The following is a 24,605-nucleotide window of genomic DNA, read 5'->3' as shown; positions in this document are numbered from 1 at the left end:
TTTATCGATATCATATCCTCACCAATGCCTGATATTTTCTGGTTTTGTAATATTAGCATAGATCAACTTCTTTTCTTCATAAATTCTTTTAAATGTAAATACAATGCATCACAATACTATATAAGTTACAGATGTAATGAATTTTTCTGGAAGTTACTTTTGAAGGTTAGAAAGATTTTATCCTAAATTGAATCCTAAATATTAAAGACCTCCAAAAGAAATATCTTAATCTTTATTGAAATGTATGTTTGGTTTATCTTAAAAGACCAACATTTTGATATGATTTTATCATCTTCACTCAAAGTTTTTAAATTGTTGAAATGAGATGCATAATGGTATATGATGCATAGTGCAAAGAAATTTAAAAGTTATGTTTCAATTTCTTATTTTTTATATTTATTTATATTTATTTTTCCCTTTTTATTGCCCTTGTTTTTTATTGTTGTTGTAGTTATTATTGTTGATGATGTCGTCATTGTTAGGACAGAGAGAAATGGAGAGAGGAGGGAAAGACAGAGGGGAAGAGAAAGATAAGACACCTGCAGACCTGCTTCACCACCTGTCAAGTGACTCCCTTGCACGGGGGGGGGGGGGGGGGGGGGGGGGGGAGCCAGGGGCTTAAACTGGAATCCTTATGCCATCCTTGTGCTTCACGCCACATGTACTTAACCTGCTATGCTACTGCCAGACTCCCTCAGTTTCTTATTTTAACGATATGAGAAGCCACCCATGTGAATCTGCCAGAAAGAAAAAATAATGATTCTACTACCAAAAGAATAAGAAAAAGCAAATGAATATATGGTTTATTTCATTAATGTAGGTCAGACTGTACTGTGGAATAACTGGAAATTTACCTACATGGTGCATGTGGATTGGCATAGTTGTAGAAGCTAAAGACTTTTCTGCGGGGAAATTGTGCAGATGCAGTCACATCTGCCATGTTGTCCCCTCAAGCTATTGCCAGTTCCCATGAGAGTTGGGACATTCTCGGAGTGCCTTTCCCAACCAATCCTGTCCCAGCTCATCACTCCCGGTTTTTTGCCCTATAAAGCCCTCTTCTTCCGCCCCTCGCTCTCTTGCCTGCTTTTCACTTCTGTGATTAGACTCAGGGAAGGGTGCAGCACGAGGCGGCCATTTTGGCTAGCTCCATGTGGCCCGAACTGCTGCACTCTCACCCAACTCTGAGGTGCCGGTGCTAATAAAGAATTGTGCTCCCTCTCCGCTGCGGCTCTCCTCTCTCTCTCTCCTCCACGTCGCAGCACGACACTTTTCAAAGTAGTAACAAAATTATGAAGAAAAGAAATTAAAGTGTAGAGTGAACCAATGCAAGGACAATCAAAAGTCAGGTTCTCGAAGCTATAAAATTAGTGCCTACCATGGATAGACATGGGCTCTAGGTCAGATCAATGGGGTTTACAGTTAACAGTACTTATATACTTTTCCCATATTCAGGAGCTACTCTCTGGCCTGATCCAGTTTTCTAGCCCTATTTCCAACCCAACACCATCTCCCCAGACAATATGTTCAGCCCACTTGCATGCTAGCTATCTGGCTCAGGTAAATTAGTAAAGTTATGGGCCCCTTGGACTATACGTCAAATAGACTTCCTAGCGTCTTCCAACATGAAGACCTCTAATCTCATCTGGATATTCTTATCTTTAGGTTCCTGATTATTAAACCATCTGTGCCCGACTAGGGCTCTGGAGATAGAAACAGGCTGGGGGTATGGATCAACCTACCAATGCTCATGTCCAGCAGAGAAGCAATTACAGAAGTCAGAAGCTTCCACTTCCTGCACCCCATAATGATCCTGGGTCGACAGTCCCAGAGGGTTAAAGAATAGGGAATCTTCCATCCAACAGGAGGGATGTGAATTCTGGTGGTGGGAATTGTGTGCAATCGTACCCCTCTTATCCCACAATCTTGTTGGTCATTATTAAATCACTAATAAAAAAAAATTAGAGAGTCAGGCGGTAGCACAGCGGGTTCAGCGCAGGTGGTGCAAAGTGCAAGGACCAGCCTAAGGATCCTGGTTCAAGCCCCCGGCTCCCCACCTGTGGGGGAATCACTTCACAGGTGGTGAAGCAGTTTGTAGGTGTCTATCTTTTTCTCCCCCTGTCTCCCCCTCTTCTCTCCATTTCTCTCTGTCCTATACAATAACGACAACAGCAATAACAACAACAATAATAACCACAACAATGAAAAACAAGGGCAGCAAAAGGTAAAATAAATAAGAAAAAAAAATTAGTGCCTACCTTGCTCTTCTAGAGTGACTTGCACAGCTGAGTTTTCCATTACATTTTTCCTGGCTTCTTCTTCTTCTTCCTTAGACCACTGCATATGATCCCTATCAAAGAATAAAAATAATAAACAGGCCGCATGGTTGGAGGTGGTAGAAAAAGAATGGCAAGGTACACGGTTTTTATCTACCTTAGACATGGGATGCAAATCGATGCCATGTCAAATGTGTCAGATGTGCCTTCTGATAGTGCGGGGACAACAACAGAAATATCACGGTTCTCTGGTAAAATCTGGGTATACTGTAGTCCCAGTCACCTTTTGGAAATGACTGGGAGAGTAATGTTCCAGGAGTTGTATGGTGAATATTTATTTGGATGTTGTACGGTTTACTGTGTTCACACTAAGGCTAAATTTATTTGCCTTTTGGTTAATTTAGGGAGAATATTATTTTTTAATAAAAAATTTACTTACTTCATATGGGATAGGGAAAGTTTCCCATGAGAAAGAAAGACAGGGAAACCAGAGTACCACTCTGGTATATGCAATACTTGGATCAAACCAGAAGTCTTGGGCAGGCAATTCTTGCACTCCACCAACTTGAGCCATTTTCCAGGGGCCTGAGGAGAATTCTTTAGCAGTGTTTTTAATGGCACTCTATAAAAATATATTAATAGTGGACCAGGAGGTAGCGCAGTGATAGAGCTTTGGACTCTCAGTCCTGAGTTCGATCCCCGACAGCACATGTGCCAGAGTGATGTCTGGTTCTTTCTCTCTCCTCCTATCTTCCTCATTAATAGATAAATGAAACCTTTAATATACACATATATATTAAAGGTACAATGTACTATTTTGTATTACTTGTATTAAAATACTTTGTGGAAGTTGCTTCCAATATGTGAAAGGTATTCTGCTTTGTTCTGTTTTCCTCCGTCAAGATTATTACTGGAGCTTGATGCCTAAACAACTTCACACAGCCATTTTTTCTTTTTCTTTCTGTTTTTATAAAGGATGAGAGAGCAAGGGAGAGAGACAGAGAGAAGGAAAGACACATGAAACACTGCTTCACAGTTGTGAAGCTTCCGCTACTTGAACCCAGGGCATTGCTCATGATAATGTATGTACCAACTGTGCCACCACCCAGCTCCTGATGTGTGAAAGCTTTTTTATCTTAAGTAGTCATATTTGCTTATTCTTTCGTTAATTTCTCTTGTCCATGAGGTTGGATGCCCAAATACATCTTTGATACTAAGGTCCTAAGGTGTTTTACCAATGATTTTTTTTTCTATGCATTTTATAGTTTCAGGTTTAATATCAAAGTCTTGAATCTACTTTGAGTTAACCTTGGTATATGATTCCTAGTAATTTCTCTCCAGTGAATTTATGCAAAGGGAACAAAGACTGAAAGTGCATAGATCTGAAGAGATCTAAGTATACTTATGTTCACAGCACAATTTGTAATACCTCAAACTTGGAAGCAACCTGGATGCCCAACAACGGATAAGTGGCTGAGACAGTTGGGGTTCTTCTTTATTTTTTCCCCTTTATTTATTTTTGTTTCTTTCTTTATTTTTGAAAGCTGTGGTTCTTATATACAACGTACTACTTCTCAGATAAGGTCAGGGTCTGGTGGTGGTGCACCTGGTTGAATGCTCTTATTATAGTGCGTAAGGACCAGGATTCAAGGCCTCAGTCCCTACCTGCAGGAAGGAAGCTTCATTATTGGTGAAGCAGGGCTGAAGATGTCTCTCCTTCTCTCTCCCTATTTCTGTTCCCTCATGATTTCTCTCTGTCCCTATCCAAAATATATAAATAAGTATTTTTAAAAAAATGATAAAGTTACCACCTGCAGGAGGAATGCTTCACAAGTAGTGAAGCAGGTCTGCAGGTGTCTAAGTTTCTCTCTTCCACTGTATCTCCCCTCCCACCTCGATCTCTCTCAGTACAGAAGCCAGACCTCCCACCTTGTGCACCCCGTACAAATCTTTGGTCCATACTTCTAGAGGGATAAAGAATATGGAACCTTACAATGGAGGGGAGAGGATTTTGGTGGTGAGAAATGTATGGAATTGTACCCCTCTTATCCCACAGTCTTGTTGATCATTATTAAATAACTTTAAAAAATAAAAATAAATAAATGATATGGGCATCTCCTTTGCCTTATCTTGGAATGAACTTGATGAAATCATGTTAAATGTCATTAGCCAAAAGGAGAAGGATGAGTACTGAATGGGCTTGCAGACAGGTAGAACTTAAGAAAGAAGAAAGGGGAAAACACAATAAAATGTGGGTTGAGTGTGGCATACTGTACCCTACAAGGACTCTGGGAAAGGGAAGAATGAAAGGGTCTGGAGAAATTGTTGGAGTCCTGGTGCAAGTCATGAAAAAGGATCAAAGTTGGGTGTGGGAGTGCTCTGCAGACTGCTATCATGGAGATAGGAGAAACTGTACCCACCTGGGACAAATGTACTAGAAATACTATCCTCCCCAGTAAGATGATTTTAAAAAATATTTTTGGTATGTGGTGGTAAGTTATGGTCTACTTTCAAACTTCTTATGTGGCTATCGAGTTTGCCCAACATCTTTTGTTCACTTTCCTTTATTTTCCCCATTAAATGATTTTGGCTTCTTTGTCATCTATTAAATTTTCATAGATAGGTGGTTTTATTTCTAGGCCCTCTGTTATGGCCCATCAATGTGAGTACCTGTTTTTTGTTCACTCTGTTTTAATTGCTACTATTTGAATTATACTTGGAAGACAGGAAGTATAATACCTTGACTGGTTTTTGCTTTTTTTTTTTTTTTTTTTTTTCCTTTTCTCTCAGAATTGGTTTGTCTATTCATGGTTCTTTGTGACTTCACACAAATTTTACAATTGTTTGTCCTATTTCCTTGAAGCAAATAATTGCAATTTTGATAGGGATTGCACTGAATCCATAAGTAGTTTTAGGTATAATGGTTACCTTAACAACATTCTCCCCTCGGTATTTATCCAAAGAGAAAAGAAAATCTATTCAAAGAGATCTCTGTACACTATGTTCATGTCAGTGCTATTTATAACAAGCCAAACATGGAAATAACTCAGATTCCCAACAACAGATGAATGGCTAAGAAAGTTGTTGTATAAATAAACAATGAAATAACTACTCAACTATTCAAAATGATGACATAGGAGGAGGTGCCCTAGGCTGGGGGAGTGACTCTCAGACACCTAGAAACCAATTATGAGTAGATGAAGTGTTGTGCCTGTGTGCTATTGACTGCACTATAAATAGTTAACTTTCAATTCAAAAAAGACATTGAAATCATCTCCTTTGCCTCATCATGGACAGAATTTGAAGGAAACATGTTAAGTGATATCAGTCAAGAGGACAAGGACAGATACCAGATGATCTCTCACTTGCAGGTAGAATTTAAGAAACAAGGAGGTAAAGGTATAAATTCAGGGTGAAAACTGGACAATATACGGTCTATTGTGGCAAGGCCAAGGATGGGCAGAGAAGAGGTGAGAGGTGAGAGGGCCCCAGTGACCCAATACACAATGGAGGGGGAGGACCTGAGTTAGCAGTAGGAATGGTGAGCAGACACCATCACAGAAGAATGAGATTATGACAATGACTGTCTTTTAAATCATTATTTCCTTAAAGAAAACATAAACTATTTATTCTTCAAGTCTGGGAGATAGTATAATGGTTATGCAAAAAACTTTCATGCCTAAGGTCCTAGGTTTAATCCCCAGCACCACTAGGGAGGGGATGGGATATGGAGTTCTGGTGGTGGGAATTGTGTGGAGTTGTATCCCTCTTGTCCTATGGTTTTGTCAGTGTTTCCTTTTTATAATAAAATAAAACAAAACAAAATAAAATAAAATGACTTCAAATTGGCAATCAGATTGAAAAAAAAAGCAGCTGAAAAGTGCTCTGGGGGAAAAAAAATATTCTTCTTCCAATCAATGAACAGGAGGTACCCCCCATTTCTTTTTGTGTGTCTCTTTTTTTTAGTAGCATCTTATTTTTTAAACTTCTATATTCTTCATTTTATTTATTTATTTATTTATTTATTGGATAGAGACTGTCAGAAATTGAGAGGGTAGGGAAGATAGGGAGGGAAAGAGACAGAGACACACCTGCAATGCTGCTTTACCACTTGCAAGGCTTTCCACCTGAATGTGGGGACCGGGGCTCGAACCTAGGTCCTTGTGCGCTGTAACACGTGCACTCAACCAGGTGCGCCACTGCCCAGCCCCTTAATAGCATCTTATAATTTTCACTGCAGAAGTCTTTTAACTCTTACTCCAGGGTATTCTGTCTTTTTTTTGGGGGGGGAGGGGGTTCAGTTGTGAAGTGGATTGCTTACTTCATTTTCTTTTCTTCTGACTCATGATTTGTGGCATTTGCAAAGATGCCAGTTTTATGTATATTGATTTTGTATCCTGCTATTTTACTGAATGCACTGATTATTTTTTTAAAGAGAGACAGAGGCAGGAGTAGGGGTGGGGGAGAGGGAGGGTGAAAGAAGACATAGAACCCAAGTTTCCTTCATTGTGGTGGGAGCTGGGCTCAGACATGGGACCCACATGGCAATGCAGCACACTATCCAAGTGAGTTTTTTGCTGGCCCTGAATTGAGTTTCTAATAGCTTTTGGTGGAGACTTTCTATGTAAGTGTCATGTCATCTGCAAATAGTGATAGTTTAGCTTCTTGCTTTTTCAATTTGGATTCTTTAATATCCTTTTCTTTCTCTCTCTCTCCCTTCCTCCCTCCCTTTCTTTCTTTCTTTCTTTCGCCTCCAGGGTTATCACTGGGGCTCGGTGCCAGCACTATGAATCCACTGCTGGAGGCTATTTTTCCCATTTTTGTTGCCCTTGTGGTTGTTATTGTTATTGTTGTTATAGCTGTTGTTGCTGTTGGATAGCCCAGAGAGAAATTGAGAGAAGGGAAGACATAGAAGAGGAGAGAAAGATAGACACCTGCAGACCTGTTTCACTGCCTGTGAAGCAACCCCTCTGCAGGTGAGGAGCTGGGGGCTAGAACCGGGATCCTTATGCGGGTCCTTGAGCTTTGCACCATGTGCACTTAACCCGTTGTGCTAGTGCCCAGCCCCCTAATATCCTTTTCTTAACAAATTGTTCTGGAAAACAAAACTACATTGAACTGTAGTGGTGTGACCAGACAACCTTGTTTATTTCTGCATGTTAGGGAAAAGGCTTTCATTTTTTTCTCCATTGAGAAAAATACTGGTTGTGGGTTTAGTGTACTGGCTTTGTTATGTTGAAGAATGTTCCTTTTCTTCCCAGTTTCTTAAGCATCTTTAAATGGGTGTTAAATCTTGGCAAATGTTTTTTCCATGTGTATTGATAGAATCATGTGGTAAACATTTTTCTAAACAATAAAAAGAAATCACACATCCAAAATTCAAGTTCCACATTCTCTCTTGGTAACTAGGAAAATCCCTAACTTTATTTATATATTTGTAGCTTTTTCACTGATGTGATATGAGTAAATAAGGAAAAAAAAACTTGAGGTGCATCATGATGACTGATGTTGACAGAGATGTGCATGAAACTGAGAATATGGACAGCTTACATAAGAAATAAGGAAGAAGTTCATTTAGATTCGTTCTCTAGGTAACAGCAGATGACGTTGCGGGCTAGGAAATGAGGTGGATTTCAGATATTGGCAGCTTTGTGGTGTGAAAGACACTCTCATGTACAGATGGGGTAGGAGAGCAACTAGAAGACTCTAGCAGTAACGAGTACCAAAATCAAAGTGCTAACACTGGAAAACAGAAAGGAAGAAAAAGAAAGAGGGACGCTGTAACTATAGGCGGGTCCTAGAAATTAACTAGATCTAGGAGAAAGAGGAGCAAGCTCACGTGATAAATGGATCCAGGTTCTCAAAACAAAACCAAGTATGGAGGAAAGAGGGGGGTATCAGTGATAGAACAAGGAGTTGCCTCGGGTGAAAGTATGATAAGCGTGCTACTATTTTAAGCCATGTTTGTGCAATCAGATATAAGAGGGTATACTGTGACTTGGCTATAAATACAACATTGAAAGGTGAGAGGCAGCTTTCTTTTAGGAAGGATTAAAACTGGTATACCAAAGTCACAGGAAAAGCAAATGATATATAAAAGTTAGATTTTTTAGATTAAAAAAAATTAACCAGCATCATTTCAAATAAAACCCAATCATTTAAAATCCAAATAGTCATTAAACAGCTTTATTCCTTGCTTTAGTATAGAGATTAGTAAAGGTTTTTTTTATTTTTAACTTTATAATTTAGAACTGGGAACTATACTTTTTATACTGTATGCACAAATACAAGTTATATACATTTAAACAGAATATTATTACAAGACTGTTATATTAAAGGCAGTAAATCATTTACTGAAAAATTAGTATTACAAAAGCTGGTGACACATTTCTCATCTATGAATAACTACAATCTGTAAGAAAAAAAAACCACTTTCTTAAAGAGATCCAAGGTGTGGGACAATGGGAATATAAGTGGTCTTTTTCTTAAAGCACTTCTTCTAAACTATTAATTAGTTCAACTTGCTTCTTCCTGAATACTTATTAGTTTTAGTTATTTCTTCAATTGTTGTAACTTCCTTATATTATTATTTAAGTTGCTTAATTTTCTTAACCAAGTAAGGGGACTATTATGCTCTATGCCCTTATAGAACAGACTTTTCCAGTGTAGAATTTCAAAATCCCCAAAGAAACATAAAATACTCATGTTGCATTTATGGAAACTTCCACCAGACCTGCTACTTTATGGTAGAAAAAAAAAAAAAAGAATGAAAGAAAGAAAGAGAGAAAGAGAGAGAGAGAGAAAGAATGGAAGGAAGGAAGGAAGGAAGGAGGAAAAAGAAAGAAAGAAAGAAAGAAAGAACAGAAAATTTGTACTGAGTAGGGTGTACTGCACCAAAGTGAAAGACTCTAAATAGGATGTACAGAGATGAAGAGGGTGTTGGGGGGTCTTGGTGTATGATGATGGAGAAAGACCTAAGCTGGAGGGTAATATTACTCTACAGACACCTACCACAGGAAGCTGAGAAAATACACCCATGTGTCAACAACCACACTGTGATGTAAGCCAGTAACCCACCACTAAAATGAAAAAAAAAAAAAAAAAGTATGAGGTCCTGAGTTTGGTCACAAGCATTGAATATGTAGAGTGATGCTCTACTTTTCTCTCTCCCCTCATTACTAAATAAATAACTTTTTAAAAATCAGATATTCGGCCAAGGAGATAGCACATAGAATTTGAAAGTAGAAGCCCTAGGTTCCGTTCTTAATACCCCCAACAGCCAGAACTAAGAGTCATTCTTCTCATAAAAAACAGACCCTGGCGAGTCGGGCGGTGGCGCAGTGGGTTAAGCGCACGTGGCGCAAAGCGCAGGGAGCGGCGTAAGGATCCCGGTTCGAACCCCAGCTCCCCACCTGCAGGGGAGTCGCTTCACAGGCGGTGAAGCAGGTCTGCAGGTGTCTATCTTTCTCTCCTCCTCTCTGTCTTCCCCTCCTCTCTCCATTTCTCTCTGTCCTATCCAACAACAAAGCAACGTCAACAATGGCAATAATAACCGCAACGAGGCTGCAACAAAAAGGGGAAAAAATGGCCTCCAGGAGTGGTGGATTCACGGTGCAGGCACCGAGCCCGGCAATAACCCTGGAGGGAAAAAAAAAAAAAAAAACAGATCCTAAAACTGTGAAAGGATTCTAACTAGAAGACTACATTCATATTGATAATATAAAAATGATATTGAAATAATAGAGTGAAGAAATAACTGTATTAGATTTCATTACTGTAAGAAGTCAGCTTTTTTTTTTTCCCCTATTAAGACAGACATCAAAGAGGTTCATAAGCCTTTAAAACAATGACACTTTTGCACTACATTTTGGGGGAGCAGATATATTTACAGTAAAATTTACAATTAATTTTATTATGTGATAACTTATTACTATTGTTTTAAATGACTTGATAAATATTTTAATAACTCGTTTTATTTCCAGTATGGAAAATACCAACAGATCCGGAGTAGGGTGGTAGCGAGAGGGTTAAGTGCATATGGCATGAAGTGCAAGGACTGGCTTAAGGATCCTGGTTCGAGCTCCCTGCTCCCCACCTGCAGGGGAGTCACTCCAAAGGCGGTGAAGCAGGTCTGCAGGTGTCTATCTTTCTCTCCCCCTCTGTCTTCCTCTCCCCTCTCCATTTCTCTCTGTCCTAGCTAACAACGACATCAATAACAACAACAGTTATAACTACAACAACAATAAAAAAGGGCAACAAAAGGAAAAATAAATATTAAAAAAAAATAAAAGATAAAAGAAAATATCAATAGATCTAATCCACATAAAAGGTTTATTGGACCTTCAATGATTTAAGAGTATAAAAGGGTCTGGGACCAAAATAGTTTTAAAACATTACTCTAGAACATCTTAAAAATAAGTTATATATACTTAATAATTATACATTTAATTGTTATTATTTAATTATATATAAATAAGTTACATATATATTATAGTTAAAGTCAGTAGAGAAAATAAAAGAACATATCATATATGTAAAGTTACCAGAAAGATAATAAGGTAGTACTAATCATAATCCTATCAGGATCATGTATTGTCTTGATTTTTTTCTCTCTCTCTCTAGAGGTATCTTCTTTAAATTAGTAGTCTTTCTTTTTCTTTTCTTTCTTTTTTTTTTTTTTAATTTTTTGCCACCAGTGTTATTTCTGGGGTTCAGTACCATGAATCTCTTGGTCCTGGTGGCCAATGTTCTTTTCTTTTCTTTTCTTTTTCTTTTATCTTTTCTCCTTTCTTTTTTACATGACAGAAAAGGGGGAGATAGATAAGGAGAGAGAGACAGAGACAGAGAGAGAAACACTTGCTGCACTGCTCCACTGCCTGTGAAGTTTCTCCCTTACAGGTGTGGACTAGGGCCTTGAACTTGAGTCCTTTCACATGGTACATGCTTTACTGGGTGCACCACTGCCACGCTCCTAATTTGTATCTTTTTTTTTCTTTTTTAAAAAAGCTTTATTTATTTATTTGTTTGTTTTTGCTTCCAGGGTTATTGCTGGGGCTCAGTGCCTGCACTACAAATCCACTGCTTCTGGGGGCTATTTTTTCCCTTTTGTTGCCCTTGTTTTTATTGTTGTTGTTATTGTTTTTATTGCTGTCGTCGTCGTCGTTGTTAGATAGGACAGAGAGAAATGGAGAGAGGAGGGGAAGACAGAGAAGGGGAGAGAAAGATAGACACCTGCAGACCTGTTTCACCGCCTGTGAAGCGACTCCCCTGCAGGTGGGGAGCTGGGGGCTTGAACTGGGATCCTTATGCCGGTCCTTGCGCTTTACACCATGTGCACTTAACCCACTGCGCTACCGCCCGACTCCCGCAAACTATTTCTAAAACTTGTTAGAACTATGGTGGTTACACTGGGAGGTGGGATGCCCTTGCACTTCATGCCATGTGCGCTTAATCCCTGCGCTATCACCCGGCCCCCAATTTGTTTTTTTTTAATATGGTATATTTTTCCACATGTGAGCATGTAATTCATTGTGAATCAACTTCCTATCTATAGCTGTTGCCCATCTACTCAAAAAATCGTAACACTTTTCTATATAGCAAAATACTTTATCTGGTGAACATAGATGTATGTCAATGGAAGTCATTTAATTTTTTTCTGTCTTTCGAGTTTTGTATTAATAAAACAAAAACACTGTACAATAAGATGAAGTAATTTGAAAGTATTATATATAATACTTATATAGATTTATATTATATATTACATAATATATAATCTAAATATTCTATTTTATCCAGCCTATCATTATGTTTTGCACCAGTAAAAAAGAAAAGCAAACCTCCAATTACAAAATGTCAAAAAAAAAAAAAAAAACCAAGATGTCACCAATTGTAAGACATCATGATTACAGAAATGTTAATCAGTGGTAAAAAAGTGAGTTTTAAAATGGATGAAATATAGTTGTGATAGCTATTGACATGTCAGCTAATAACTGAAATAACTTCAATTAAATTGCTTCTGCTACTGACACTAATAAACAAGTCTGACTCCCAGTTACCTCCTCTTCTCTTTAAGGTTGTAACAAATGTTTCAGTTGATTATTTTTTATTAGTAAATCAGTTTCTACAAATACAGAGAAAACTATTGCTTTCCCATTTGGGCACAAAATGAAATCGAGGTCACAGATGCTGCAAGAAATTAATACTCAATTTTCTCATTAAACATTTATTGAGAATCTCTATCACATGAAAAAAGATTGAGCCAACTCAGAATTGCTGTGAAGACAAGGAGCTGTAATTTGTTATTAAAAAATAAAGACTTTTTGTAGCAGGAAGGTAGCTCAGCAGGCAGAGTTCAGGCCTTTCATGTGCTAGGTCCTGGGTTTGATTTCTGGCACTAAAAAAGAGCTCTCTTATAGGGAGTCGGGCGGTAGTACAGCAGGTTAAGCGCTCGTAGCGCGAAGCACAAGGACAGGTGTAAGGAATCTGGTTGGAGGCCCTGGCTCCCCACCTGCCCCGCAGGGGGTCGCTTCACAAGCCGTGAAGCAGGTCTGCAGGTGTCTTTCTCTCCCCATCTTCCCCTTCTCTCTCCATTTCTCTCTATCTTATCCAACAACTACACCAAAAACTACAACAATATCTACAACAAAAATAAATATTTTTAAAAAATATTAAAAATAAGATCTCTCCTATAATGTCTAGCTCCAACAAGCTTGACGACAGTCAAATTAATTTTCCTAAAACAATACTTTTTAAAAATTTCTTTTTATTTATTTTCCCTTTTGTTGCCCTTTTTTTTTATTGTTGTAGTTATTATTGTTGTTGTCGTCATTGTTAGATAGGACAGATGTCGTCATTGTTAGATAGGACAGAGAGAAATGGAAAGAGATGGGGAAGACAGAGAGAGGAAGAGAAAGACACCTGCAGACCTGCTTCACCGCCTGTGAAGCGACTCCCCTGCAGGTAGGGAGCCGGAGGCTCGAACCAGGATCCTTTCACAGGTCCTTGCGCTTTGTGCCATGTGCGCTTAAACTCGCCGCGCTACCACCCCACTCCCAAAACAATATTTATTTTGTCACACCACTTACCCTGTTAAAAAAAAAAAAATACAAAACTCTTATAACTAGGTGAACTTTTGCACAGATTTTGAACTTTAAGGAAAAGGGAAAATAAATCACCTTTCTGGGCTTCATTTTAGCTTGTTATCTTTCTATTTAAAAAGGGAACAGGCAGGCAGGAGAGATAGCACAGTAGTGATGCAAAAAGACTTTCTTCCTTTGTGCTCCAAGGTCATAGCTTCAGTCCCCAGCACCACCAGAATCCAGGGCTGAGCAGAGATCTGGCTAAAAAACAAACAGAGGAGGGACATAAAGATAATTTACCGGGCAGAGAATGGACCTTGCCATGTGTGCAGCCCTGAACTCAACCCTGACACTACATGGGAACCACTATGGTGCTGGAGATACTATGGCATATCTCACATATATGTATATGTATGTGTATGTGTATGTGTATGTGTATGTGTATGTGTATGTGTATGTGTATGTGCATATGTATGAAAAAGCAGCTCCAAGTATACATAAGGCTTTGGCTCCATAAGGAAAAAAAGGGACGGAGGTATATGAGATAAGTAAAGTAACTGATGACCTCTTCACTTGAATGAAATGGGTTTTATTGTTACTGTAGTATCTGCCTTTGCAGAAAATTCCCTAGAGGAATTCCAGCACAGTGGATAGCCCCTTGGGGTTATGTTATGGAAGAGGATCAAATTTTGATTGACAGAACCCTGAAGGTCCTGGAGGCCATTTGAATGTGGGAGATGGAGCAGGAGAGAAAAAGGAAGGTTAGATACCCCAGGCCTCTTTCAGAGCAGGTTGTTTTTACCTCTTCAACATTGGGATTCCATCTTAAGGCCACTTGGGGGAAAATTCTGCTGCTAAAGAAACATTTGAAAACCACTGGACTGGATCAATGGTTCCTAAACTTGACTGCTCAACAGGAATACTAAAAGAGTTTTTTAAAATTACAGATTCCTGGGTCACACCTCTAGGGCCTGGTGAAATAGTAACTACTCAAGGAATTCCCTTGTGCCGCAGATCAAAACTAGTCCACGGTGTTTGAGATGCACTGAACCAGATGACCCTTGCTTCCTGGACAGCCTATGACAAAACAGAACTTAAATGGGTAGGTAGGAACCTCAGGCAAAAGAGCAGATGGTAGCAGATAGAAGAACAGAATGTATACAGCTGAAATCAATCACTAGTATCCAACAAAGGGGAAAAACTGGCAATTGAGAAGCTTGCCTAGAAACAGAAGTTCCTTTCAAGGTCTAATTGCTGCCATAACTGCCCATGTTGGTGATGGTAGTAAAAATGGTTAAATGTAGCCACTTTCTGAAAACATATGCTGTGAGCCACATGAGAAATTAAAGAATTTCTAGTGACTACATTTTTTAAAAGGAGAAAACGGACTGAAGAGATATCTTACTAGATATGGGATGTGCCTCACTTTGGTTATGGCCCGGCCTGGAGTCACAGAACCACACAGGACCTGCTCTGCTACTGGAGGACTTTTCTGAGCTGTGTGACTCTCCTCTGTCTGTCTGAACGAATCACACTTACACAAAGCTCTGGCTCAAAAAAAAAAAAAAAAAATCAAAGTGAGGTCAGCAAGAATGTGCCTGATCTGCCAAATGCCCACATCTGGGTTCGTCCTTCACTACACTGTAGGAAGTTTTGGTACTGTGGTATCTTTCCCTCACTCTCTTTGTCTCTCCCTTTCTATCTAAAAAAAACTCAGCCCAGAATAGTGATGCCTCAGAGGCAACAAAAAAATAAAATAAGTGAAAAGAGGTGGGATTTCATTGATATATTTTACATAACAGTATAGCACAAAATATGATATTAACATGTAATTCATGGTAATTTTTTCATGATATATTTACCTTGTTATGTTACAGCAAGTTGTATTTTTCCCCCTTTACATGAAGACACTGCTCAGCTCTAGCTTACAGTGGTGCTGTTGATTAAACCTGAGCCCTCTGAGCCTCATTAATGAAAGTCTGTTGCATAATTTGCTGCGCTATCTCCCTAGTGCACTTTGTAGTAAGTTTTGAAATGTTTTTTTTTCCAGGTTCCAAGTTTAATCCTTAGTACTACATTAGAAATAAAAGATATTCTTTTCATTCCTTCTGCAACAGTGACTGGAACAAAGATGTAAACTCCAATATTTCACACTCTGTATATGTGTTCTTTAAGAGCAATTGTATCCAGGCTTAGAATTTTTGGGTTTTTTAAAGGACTTTTTTTTTAATCTTTATTTTTATTTGTTTTTATTCTCTTTATTTGTTGGATAAAAATAGCCAGAAATTGAGAGTGAAGGGGTGATAGAGAGGGAGAGTGCGAGATACCTGTAGACCTGCTTCACCACTTGTGAAGCTTTCTGCCTGCAGGTGTGGACACGGCCTTGAACCGGCCCTTGAGCACTGTAATGTGTGCGCTTCACGAGGTGCACCACTGCGTGGCCCATAAATATCTTTATTTATTTATTGGATAAAGAAAGCCATAAATTGAGAGGGAAGGGCATGATAGAGAGGGAGAGAGACAGAGAGACACCTGCTGCACTGCTTCATCACTTGCAAAGCTTTCCCCCTGCATGTGGGGGATGGGGGCTGGAAGCTGTGTCCTTTCACATTGTAACATGTGCACTCAACCAGGTGTGACATCACCCAGCCCCCTCAGGCTTGTCGTTTTACAGTGGTTACTTGTTTTCTCTTTCTTTCTTTCTTTCTTTTTTTTTTTTATTTAAGAAAGGATTAATTAACAAAACCATAGGGTAGGAGGGGTACAACTCCACACAATTCCCACCGCCCAATCTCCATATCCCACCCCCTCCCCTGAGAGCTTTCCCATTCTCTATCCCTCTGGGAGCATGGACCCAGGGTCGTTGTGGGTTGCAGAAGGTGGAAGGTCTGGCTTCTGTAATTGCTTCACCGCTGACCATGGGCGTTGACTGGTTAATCCATACTCCCAGTCTGCACACAACTTGATTTAGACTACCAGGTTTCAAGTTTTTAATGACCACATGTGGCTAGGTGCTATCATATTATGTAGAACATAACTATTCCTTTTAAAATTAGTATTTGGTTGCAATAGAAGCTCCATGAGTCACACTCCAATCCTAGAGATCCTGCTCACAAGGCTATTAAGATAATAGCTTTGTGGGAGTCGGGCAGTAGCACAGCAGGTTAAGTGCAGGTGGCAAGAAGCGCAAGGACCAGCACAACGATCCCAGTTCGAGCCCCCGGCTCCCCACCTGCAGGGGAGTCGCGTCACAAGCGGTAAAGCAGGTCTGCAGGTGTCTATCTTTCTCTCCCTCTCTCTGTCTTCCCCTCCTCTCTCCATTTCTCTCTGTCCTATCCAATAACAATGATGTCAATAACTACAACAATAAAATGAGGGCAACAAAAGGGAATAAATAAATAAACATTAAAAAAATAGATAATAGCTTTGTCTGAATATATATAGTACCCAACTTCACAACTTCGACCCTAACCCCACTCCATCTATGCAGTAGTTAAGTCTGTGTTTGGGATATTTTGATAGAATATCCCTCTCACAAGTCAAGTTGTATTCAAAACAACTAAAACTAATCCACCAATTTTCTTCCAAAATAAAAAATCAGTTAACCTCTTGATTTTCTTATTGTTATCCATCATCTACATCAAAATTTCAGTCAAATCCTTCCTTTCCCTTTTATTCTACAAAAGTGCTGAATACTGTTTATTCTTCCTTTGTACTCTCATTAGCTTCTTCTTTTTTTAACTTCTAGTTCTACACGCTACTATATGTGGTACAGTTAGTAATATGCTTAGCACACTATTTATAATGCCATTTCTCTCCAGTGGCTCTGGAAGGCCTTACCCTGTAAGTATGAATTCTGAAGTACAATCTTGTTCTCAGCCCCACGCTTTGCCTGTATCAGTCCAAAATTATTGTTCACCATTCTCTAAGAACAGCCATTATTTAGGCAAACTATTCTGTATATAGTCTCCTAAGTATGACTTCTCCTGTTCATCTCTGTTCCTACACACCTAGAATGTCCTTACTTTACTTAGATCTCTCCAAGTCATCATTGCAGAAATATGTATGCTGTAGGCATTGAACAGGGGCCTGAAGGCAAAAATAAAAATACCCTAGTATCAATTTTCTCTAAGAAATATTTCTTTATATTTCAAATAATGCTATAATAAACCAAACATTTAAAAGAATTGTACAATGTAACAAAATAAGTGGTCTTGCATGACTTAGTTGTTCTAATAGGTCAACATACCTTATAAAAACTTCACTAGGGAGGGTCTGGGAGACGGCTTAGCAGGTAAAGCACATGTCTTACCTATCTTACCATGTGTGAGGCCCCAAGTTCAATGCTAGGTACCACATGGGAACACTGTGAACAACACTAAGGAAACTTCATGGTTGGTGAAGCAATTTTTGTTTTCTCCTGCAACCTCTTTCTACCTCCCATTCACTGGCATTCATGTCTCCCCCACCCCCTCATTCTCTGTCTCTCCAAGAATAAAAATTGGACTGAAGAGGTTGCATATGAGTGAAGTTCTTGACTCATTCTGGGTAAAACACCTGTATTCTCATTCTCTCCCTCTCTGCCTTAAAACTGCACTGTATTGCAAATTATCAATTTCTCCCCATAAATACCTACCAACCCAAATATAGTCTGGATTATCTGAAAGCACAGAGTAGGGTCTATACCAGTGCATTCTCCACGGTGCACATAGTTAGTATCAGATACTGAAGACGTATCTATGACTAAGACGAAAACAAAGATCGATGGGGTAAGGAGCAGGGCTGTACCTAGAAAAGTGACAACCACACTTTCCATAAAACTGATAAATCAGTATCAGAGATGAGCCAGGAGTGTCTGACAGAAGTCCCAAAGTGAGGAAAGCATTTGAGACATTTCATGGTTCTAATTCTATTTGCAAAGAAATTCAGAATTGGCAAAGTTTAAGTTAGGATAAGTTGCCCTGGCTTTTAAAACTCTATAACATAAAAGTCCTTTCTTGGCAGTAAGTAAAAATAACATCACCAGTGAAGCTTAATACATAAATATTATCAGAGACAAAAAGGTAGCTCACCACATGTTGTGTTCAAAAACTTTAGCTGGATCAGTTAAAATTCTTGATCCCAGAGGGGCGACAGGATGGAAACCACTTTGGTGTCTGTGTAGCACCATTCTTATCCTTATACAGGATATAGAATGCCTCCAAGTCACATTCATCCCAGTCAGTACCTGGAAAGTTATAGAGAATGAATCAGACAATATGAACTAAACAGTATGCTGTTGTCTAATGGCCAAAAGCTGGTTCAAATGACCTACAACCTGAGAAAGGACACAGAAACTAGTAATAATAATAATTGTGATAGTTTCTCTTCTATAGTATTTTTAGGCCAAGAGAATGAAAAATAATATTTTGAATGTGCAGCCGTGGCAGACATTTTCTGTAAGTCAAAGCTCTAACCAACTTTGTTTGGTTTGGTTTCGACTAATTGTAGCACATGGCCAAAGCATGTAAGCCCAGAATCTGAATACTGTACTCAAAAAGTCTTTTTTATAACCTTTTAAAGTTATTTTGTATTAGAAATTCTAGCCAAACATATTTCTAGGGAATATTTTTTAAATAATTTTTATTTATGAAAGGAAACACTTGACAAGACCAGAGGATCAGAGGGGTACAATTCTACACAATTCCCACCACCAGAACTCCGCATCTCATCCCCTCCCTTGATAGCTTTCCTATTCTTTATCTCTCTGGGAGCATGGACCCAGCATCATTATGGGATGCAGAAGGTGGAAGGTCTGGCTGGGTTCTATAATTGCTTCTCTGCTGAACATGGGCACTGGCAGGTCAATCCATATCCTAGCCTGTCTCTCTCTTTCTCTAGGGAATATTTTATGGCCACTAGACCCAAGCATAGTAGCAAATTAAGAAAACAAACTAAATGTCATTCCAAGGACTGAGCTGAAATTGAAAATCAATTAAATAAATAATTATTATACTAATACGTGATCCCAGCAATTTTTTAATTCTAACAAACCAGAAAAAGTGTACTTCTAAGAATGGAGTCAGGTTTAGTAATGATAAAGCAGCTAAATATTCATCTTGAGTTGGAGATGCTCAGAATCTTTTTCTAAGTGATAGATATTTGTCTACCATGATTGGCTAGGCTAAAGGAGCGTCAAGTTTCGATGAGTTTGGCAATTCTAAGTACCAACATTGAAGAATTATGAGTAGTTCTGATCAAGCAATGATGAATGCATTCAAGGAAATCACTACCATGGCAGGCAGAATCAACCTTCCTTGAAATATAATCAACTGAACAAATAATTTATTCAAGCAAGTACATGAACACAAGAGCTGAAAGGGAAGAACAAGTGACGAACGCCATGGCTCCTGCTTGTCTCCATACTGTCTGTAGAGAAGAAAGAGTTCCTAGGACTTTTAAAGAAATATGTACACCCACACCTATGGACATCTATTTTTTAAATATTTTAATTGTTTATTAATGACAGGGATAGGAGAGAGAGAGAAAGCACCAGACATCACTCTGGGACCTGTGCTGCTGGGGATTGACCTTAGGACCTCATGCTTGAGAGTCCAACACTTTATCCACTGCGCCACTCCCAGACCACTGGGCATCCAATTATTGACAAAAGGGCCCAAATTATTAAATGGAGAAGGAGTCTCTTCAACAAATGGTATTGGGAAAATTGAATTGAAATGTACAGAAGAATGAAAATGAACCACTCCATTTCACCACACACAAAGGTAAACTCCAAATGGATCAAGGACTTGGATGTTAGACCAGAAAGTATCAGATACTTAGAAGAAAATATTGGCAGAGTTCTTTTCCATCAAAGTTTTATAGATATCTTCAATAACTCAAATCCAATTGTAAGGAAGACAAAAACAAAAATAAACAAGAGACTATATCAAACTGAAAAGAAACCACCACCCAAACAGACTCTTGTAAGGAGATCTTTAACATGGGACATCTTTACATGCCAGACAAAAAGCTAATAACAAAAATATATAAAGAGCTCACCAAACTCATAATAACAACAACAATAACAAAAAAAGGGACCCCAGACAATATTGGGAAGAGGAGATGAACAGAATATTCACCAAAGAAGAGATCCAAAAGGCCAGCAGACATGAAAAAATGCTCCAAGTCAAGATAGTAACAACAAATGCTGGAGAGGTGTGTGTTAGGGGGCTGTAGGAGCAGGGGTGGGGGAGTTAAAGGAGTCCTTCTGTACTGGTGGTGGACGTGTAAATTGGTCCAACCTATGTGGAGAACTCTCAGAGAGCTAGAAATCCACCAGGCTGGAGAGATAGCATAATGATTATGCAAAAGACTTATGTCCAAAGCTCTGAGGTCCCTGGTTCAATCCCCAGCACCACCATAAGCTAGAACTGAGCAATGCTCTCTCTGGATCTCTCTCATTAAAATAAAGTAAATAAAACAACTAAAAATTAAAAAAAGAAAAGGAATTGACCTACCCTATTACCCAGCAATTCCTCTCCTGTGGATATATTCTAAGGAACCAAACACACTTATCCAAAAAGATTCATAGCCAAAACCTAGAAGCAACCTAGGTATCCAACAACAAATGAGTGGCTGAGAAAGTTGTGGTATATATACACAATGGAATATTAGTCAGCTATTAAAAATGGTGGATTCACCTTCATCTTGGATACAGCTGGAATCATGTGAAGAGAAATAAGCCAGAAAGAGAAAGATGAATATGGGGTGATCTCACTCATAGACAGAAATTGAGAAATAAGAATAGAAATGAGAAACACAAAATAGAAATTTGACTGGGTTTGGTGTATTGCACCAAAGTAAAGGACTCAGGGGCAGGGAGAAGGGAGGCTTTCAAGTCTTGTTGTTGGTGGAGGGAGGAGTCAGGTGGATGGTGAGAGTGCTTTGTAGAAAACTGAGAAATTTCACCATGTATCAACAACTGTATTTAGTGTAAATCATTAATCCCTGCCCACTTAAAAAAAAAAAAAAAACAGGCCTCAATATCTCCCTGGTCATTGAAACTATACATAGATTCCCTAAGTTGTGACTTGTCTGATTTATTAAAAAAAAAAAGAACAAAATACATGGAATGGGAGGTGATATGCTAAGTGAAATAAGTAAAAGACAAAGAACAACTACTGGATGATTTTGCTCACATGTGGAATAAAGGTGACTAAACAAATGAACTTGCAAAAAAAAAAAAAAAAACCAAACTGTCTCTTGGATCCTGTGAAAAATATGGTGGCTATTGGGGAAGGGGAGGCTCAAAGCTTCACTCATACACACCATGTGTTAGTGGGAAATTATAACCCTGAAATCTTACAATTTTGTAAATTCTGTTAAATCACTAAAAAAAAAAAAAAGGGTGAGAAAAGTAGTTTAAATCTCACGGGAATAGTCAAACAAAAAGGCAAAAGTCATAAAGCTACATATTATGATTCCATCAAAAAAGAAGGAAAGTAAAATGAACAGAGTTAATACAATGCAAGTGCTTCCCAGTGTATGTACAGAACACAGGCTGGAACTCATCTGTCAATTACTACTGGTTATTCTGGAGTGGGTATGTTTACCTCTCTTTTCTTTGTCGTACATTTTCTCATTTTCTTCATACTTGAAGCCACAAGTAAACAAAACTTTGACAGGAAAGTCAGGATATTGGAGAAGAAGAAGGAGGAGAATCACAGACTTTGCAATTAGACCATTTCAACTATATACAAAGTTTAATGAGAATTTGATACCATTGTAGAAGCATGATTATATGAAGACTAATACATTTCTGAATTTTTGTTCTCTTATTGCAAAATGGGAAACACCAAATTCCTTTTTTCACTAGAAATCTGTAAATGTCAGTCCTCTTTCTTTCACTCTATGTTAATAATAAAATGCCTACATTCTAGACAGGGGAGAAAGGGCAGTGAGTGTCTCTTTCTAGCTCCCCTTCCCTCTCAAATTCTCAGTCTCTTTACAAAATAAATAAAATATTTTTGAAAAATAGATTTTCTTATACAAAGCACATGCTTAAATCCTAGCACATGAAGAACAATACCCACTAATTAGCCAAGTCTATCCCCACTTAAGGAAGAATCACGTAAACACTTAGAGAGTATGTCATTTTACTTGTGTTATTACATATGTTGATTTTAAATATTTAAGTGTGAAAAAGAATCACTATAGAGCTTACTTGTTGCAGTAAGAACCTATTATAGCACTGCTTGGCATTCTACCCTCATTCAGTTATTCATCACAACATTCAGCCTAATGTGTAAGCTGTCAGGTAGAAACAGATGCTAAGAGGTGTGTGCATACAATACACATTAGAGACTAGCCAAGGTACTATTAGGAATAAAAATGACACACCTTATACACCCTTTACCACCTCACAGAAAATCAATGCATTTTAAGACTATGAATCCCCAACAACCTGCACAATGTCAAAAACATCCCATTGTGCTCTTAATAATAATAAAAAATTTCTCTTGAAAATAGAAAGGTTCAGTGGGACACACCAAAAATTGTTCCAGTTCCATTAAAATGTGGCTAATGGTGATGAGAAATGAAATATTCAACACCTAGTGCAGCTCTCTTGCTTCTTGTTTGTTTTTTCTTCTTCACTAAATGCAATCTCTTCAGCGGAGGCAGATGAAACTAAAGGCTCCGCCTACCATGACTTCTCTGATGCGCCTTTGTTCTCTTCTGCCGGTGTTCCAGTAAAGCCCTACCTGCACGGTTATTTTTAGAACTCTCCTGCACTGTATATTATTCATAAAATCTGTATGCTGGAGAGTAGAAACTGATTACATCTAGAAAAGGAGGCAATTTCAACTTAAAAGTGTAAAATGATATAAACGTTTTCCACCCAGGAAAGCCAAATCAAATGAAATTTCAGTCCTTCAAATAATCATGTGATACTTATCTCCATACAATAAGGAAGAGAAGGAGAAAAAAAGATAAGCGTTTCTCTCACTCTAAATGACCAACAACCTCTAGAGACAGTGAGACACAAAAAAGTCATAACCAGACAGGATATTAGGCAATTCAGGAAAATGTCAGAGATGTGTGTGCCTTATATGCTGCTAACCCGAAGAGAGGGCATGGTGTGGCCAGGGTCCAAACATATAGCAATTTGCCCTGGTTAGGCAGTTGTTTTTCTAATTAAGCCCACAAACATCTTTACTTATTTCATTATCAATTACCTACAATGGTCATACAAAGACTTGCAATGCTCTTTATCTTTCTTATTACATAAAATATAATAAATTTGTAAAGATGGGGTAAATACACAGTATAATTACAAATGCCCTCGTGACTAAAATGCAAGCTTTTAAGGGCAGCAGCAACCTACTTGTGAGTTAATTGACTAGTTACACAAAAATCATAATTGTCTGCCATAAATTTAATTGGAAGGGAATTATTTCATATTTTCCAGTGGCTTCAAAGATCCTTGCAGAGTGGAAGAAGAAAATAACACAGAATATGACAATAAACAGACAGTTGTCTAGTTTTCTTGACAACAATGATTAATAAATATACTTGATATTAGGGCTATCATGCTAGCCTAATGTTTACTAAGTTATGGCTCTGCTTTGTGATGGGACAAGAACAGAAGGTTAGAGTCAGTCCCAAACAGAATTCTAATAAATTAGGGTTAGGGCTAAGGTAAGAAGTAGGGGACAGGTCTGTGGTTAAAGACCAGGATTAGGGTTCAGGTTTAAAAAAAAAACAAAAAAACCAGAATTCTGGTAGAGAAACTCTGCCTCAGAGTGGTCTATCTCCTTACATATCCTCTTCTAGCTCTGTTTCACCATATCATAATTTGAACATTTAACTAAAATATTATCTGTATAATGAAACTGTATGGATAAGTAGCATTTTTATTTGAAATAACAAAGTATAACTAAAAATACTTTAATCACCCAAAATAAGTCAGGAAAGAAAGGACAAAGGAACTTAAACAGCTGGGACAATTAGAACAACAAGATGGTATTTTAAGCCCAACCATATCAATAATTACATTAATTATAAATGACTCCAATTAAAAGACAGATTGTCAGTTTATATGAAAAAGCAATACTCAACAATATAGTATTTAAAAAAGCAGTGCTTTAAATATAAATGTACAAATAGATTTTCTTGAGAGAGAGAGAAAACATAAACACTGCATTAAGTAACTGCTGGAAAAATAATAGGCCAAGTAGACATACAGAAAAAAGCACTACAGTGACTGGCAGTG

At 38.3% G+C, this 24,605-nt stretch overlaps 1 protein-coding gene across 3 annotated transcripts in view; it reads right to left on the bottom strand.

Annotated features, from left to right (window-relative positions):
• The window catches only part of METTL8 (methyltransferase 8, tRNA N3-cytidine), a 94,155-nt gene that overhangs the window by 33,647 nt on the left and 35,903 nt on the right, over window positions 1–24,605 (bottom strand). For 2 of the 3 annotated variants that reach the window (XM_060177722.1, XM_060177720.1), the window contains exons 2-3: window positions 18,424–18,578; window positions 2,256–2,347 (exon numbers count right to left, since the gene is read on the bottom strand). In XM_060177722.1, coding sequence (XP_060033705.1) covers window positions 2,256–2,347; window positions 18,424–18,578 — 247 coding nt within the window. Of the gene's footprint in view, window positions 1–2,255; window positions 2,348–13,447; window positions 13,613–18,423; window positions 18,579–24,605 lie in introns of those variants that run through there. The other variant, XM_060177723.1, reaches the window with a different exon arrangement.

The sequence above is a fragment of the Erinaceus europaeus genome, chromosome 18, assembly GCF_950295315.1.
Source record: "Erinaceus europaeus chromosome 18, mEriEur2.1, whole genome shotgun sequence".
NCBI lineage: Eukaryota > Metazoa > Chordata > Mammalia > Eulipotyphla > Erinaceidae > Erinaceus > Erinaceus europaeus.
The sequence above is the reverse complement of the archived record's forward strand: the minus strand, read 5'-3'. Positions and strand labels throughout refer to the sequence as shown.